The 3,042-nt window shown below is 57.6% G+C and overlaps 1 gene segment (V, D, J or C); it reads left to right on the plus strand.

Annotated features, from left to right (window-relative positions):
* The first annotated feature begins 963 nt into the window (after positions 1-963).
* LOC100618921 (immunoglobulin lambda variable 4-69-like) lies at positions 964-1,469 on the plus strand. The segment is given in 2 exon segments: positions 964-1,009; positions 1,138-1,469. Coding segments are annotated over 2 exon segments (378 nt in total).
* Positions 1,470-3,042: the final 1,573 nt, after the last annotated feature.

Here is a 3,042-nt window from a genome sequence, read left to right on the forward strand (position 1 = left end):
AGAGCCTCTCCCAGACCTCTCCAGCCCCTGCCAGAAGGCTGCACAGACACACCTGCAGAGTCACTGCAAGGTGGGGCAGATTTCCAGAATCTGATTTTCAAACTGAATCAGTTCTTGTGATTTCTATTACGCTGACCCTGCGGGCTTGTGGGGGAGCCCAGAAGGCCTGGAAGCTGAGCCCAGCTGGGCCTGGGGAGCTCCATGAGGATGGCAGACAGGACAGGCTGGCCTGAACCAGAGAGCAAACTTTCCTGTCGGTCCAGGAGCCCCAGCAGGCTGGGATGGGACAGCGGGTAGGGGCTGGGCTCTGGGAAGGCTCTATGGCCAGGAAGAACCTTTCCCCAGTGAGAGGCCACAATATCTAGCCCTGGAACTGGGCCTGGATCAGTGCCTGCTAGCAGAGTGTGGTGAGGGCAGGAGGCCAGGCCAGGGAAGGGGCTGAGTTCACGGGCTGCTCTGGGTGCCTCAGGCTGGGGCTCAAGGGAGGCTCCACCTCTGTGTGGGATGAACAGAAGAGGCAGCAGGAAGCTTCCTCTGCCTGAATGCCCTGAGCTCTGCCTCTTTGTGGCCTGGATGTGGGTCCTGTAGCCAGCAGGGGACGCTGTGGGGCTGGTCCTGGGCAGGCAGGGAGGGCCTGGGAAGCCTGTTGGTGTTGAGGGGGATGAGTACAGCTGGCTGTGCCTGTGGCTGCTCTGAGCACTGTGATCACTCCTGGGTGACGTCTCAGCTGGGCTGGGCCCAGTGACCCCAATCACCCCCCCTGTATGAAGGGCTGTCCCCCGGGGACCCGGAGAGAGGATGCAGGTGGGGTCTAGAGGAGGTTGGAGCAGAACCAGATTTGCATCAAACCCCGCCTGCCCATCAGCCACCATCACAGGGTAACCAGGAGAGAATAAGAGGGAGCTGAGAGAGGCCAGACTCAGCTGGGAGCTCTTTGAAGCTGAGCTCTCGGGTCCTCTCGCCATGGCCCGGCCTCTCGTCTGTCTCTCACTGCTCACCTTCTGCTCAGGTCAGGACCATCCCAGACCTCCCCTTTGGCCTCCTCCTCCCTCCCTGTTCTTGCCTCTCAGGAGGATCTCAAAGCACCTTCTAGCTTCCTCCTTGTTCAGGGTCATTAATGAGTCTCTCTGTTTGCAGGCTCCCTCTCCCAGGATGTGGTGACTCAGCCTCCCTCTGCCTCTGCAGCCCTGGGGACCACAGTCAGTCTCTCCTGCACCCTGAGCAGTGGGAGCAGTGGTAGAGATGTTTATTGGCACCAGCAGAGCCCAGGAAAGGCCCCTCGGTATCTCCTGTATGTCACCAGCAGTGGAAGTACAGGCAGGGGCGACGGGATCCCTGAGCGCTTCTCTGGCTCCGGATCTGGGACTAACCGATTCCTGTCCATCAGCAACGTCGAGCCTGAGGATGAAGCCGATTATTACTGCCAGTCGTATCACTACCCTGGTGGTAGCTATGCTTCTACACAGTGATGCATTCAGTGAGGAAGTGGGACAAAAACCTCCTTGTCAGGCCTGCAGCAGCTTCTCGCTTGTCCCCAGGCTCCTGAGCAAGGCCAGGGTGCTGCTAGGGCCAAGTCAGCTGTTCTTTCTCTTTCTGTCTTTGTCTCTTTGTCCCTGCTAGAGCTCCCTCTGTCTCTTCTTTGTTTCTCTTTTTCTCTGTCTCTCTGTCTTTATCTCTCTCTGTCTCACCCTCCCTATTTCCATCTCTATCTCTTTTTCTGTCTCTATCCTTCTGTTTCTCTGTGTGTCCTTCTTTCTCTGTGTGTGTGTCTATTTCATCCAATTCAGCAGTGACTTGCCCAAGGTCATACAGACTAAAGCTGGAACTCAGGTCCTCTCACCCCATCACCAGTACTTTCCTTCATGTCCCAGCCTCCTTTGGGATGACCAAGACACCAGAGGAGTGTATTTAGTTGAGCCTTCAGGGCTGAGGATTGGGCTGGTAGAGAGGAGCTGAGAGGAAGCTCCTGCCATGCTCTGGCTGTGCCCCAGTTTCCTCTCAGGGAATAGAATCTTGTTTGCATGAGGGGATCCCTTGAACGCCTGCCAGTGCTCACGAGGCCATGACCAGAGACACCCTCCAGGGGAAGAAAATGGGAAACGAGGATGTCAGGAAGGAAATGGGAAGAGAGGAGACAGAGGCAGCTGCTGACAGTCCCTGCGCCATGATGTACACCTTGTGGCCAAGCGCCCACACCTCTACAAGGCTTGACAGGCATCCCCTGAGGAGAGGCTGAATTCTGAGGTCGAGAAAACCTGCGGGGAGTCTGCAAAATCAGCTGCATCACTGTCTGGGCTGCGGAGGGCTCTGAGGGCCTCCCTGAGGCCAGGACAGTGTGGAGTCCATTCAGGCCCCGTTAGGAGTTGGTGCCGCCTGACGAGAGAGATCCTGTCTGACGGTGTAGCCGCGTCTGCCCAGCTTGGCGGGACCCCATCGCCCGTCTCTCGGTCCCACAGAAGGGAGGAAGCAGCGTTTGGGTGGATTCCTGGCGGCCACCAGCTGACTCGGGCCCAGAAGCCCCGCGTGGGCCAAGAGAGCCGCCCTGAGAGGCTCCGGAGGGAGGAGGAGCTTCTGGGGGCTGAGAATGAGAACAGGAGAGGATTGAAGCAATGAGGACTGACGGGAGCCAGAGAATAACGGAGGGAAAGTTTCCTCAGACAGCGACAAAGACCAGAAGAATCCACAGAGCTGCGTCTGTGCCTCATCTGGTTCTGATCCTGTCCAAGGCTCTGAGCGTGCGCCAAGGCAGAGCTGGAGAAAAGCTGGGAAAGTAGCAGCTTCGTTTGGGTCACGTGGTTACGGCCAGTTCTGGAGAGCAGGAAGAAGCCAAACAGCCCCGAGTCGGAGAAACGCGGATCGTCCCGCGCTGGCCTCCGTCCTGTGTCTGCTGTGTAGGAGGAAGCAGAGTCCGGAGGCCCGAGTTCGCTCTCACCGGCTGACCAGCTCCTCACAATGCTGATTTGATGCTGAATTGCATTAAGTTCTATTTTTGAAGGGAATTCCGGGAAAGAAGCGATCCAGGACCCTGGACAGGAGGAGCGA

Source organism: Monodelphis domestica, chromosome 3, assembly GCF_027887165.1.
Source record: "Monodelphis domestica isolate mMonDom1 chromosome 3, mMonDom1.pri, whole genome shotgun sequence".
NCBI classification, from domain to species: Eukaryota; Metazoa; Chordata; class Mammalia; order Didelphimorphia; family Didelphidae; genus Monodelphis; species Monodelphis domestica.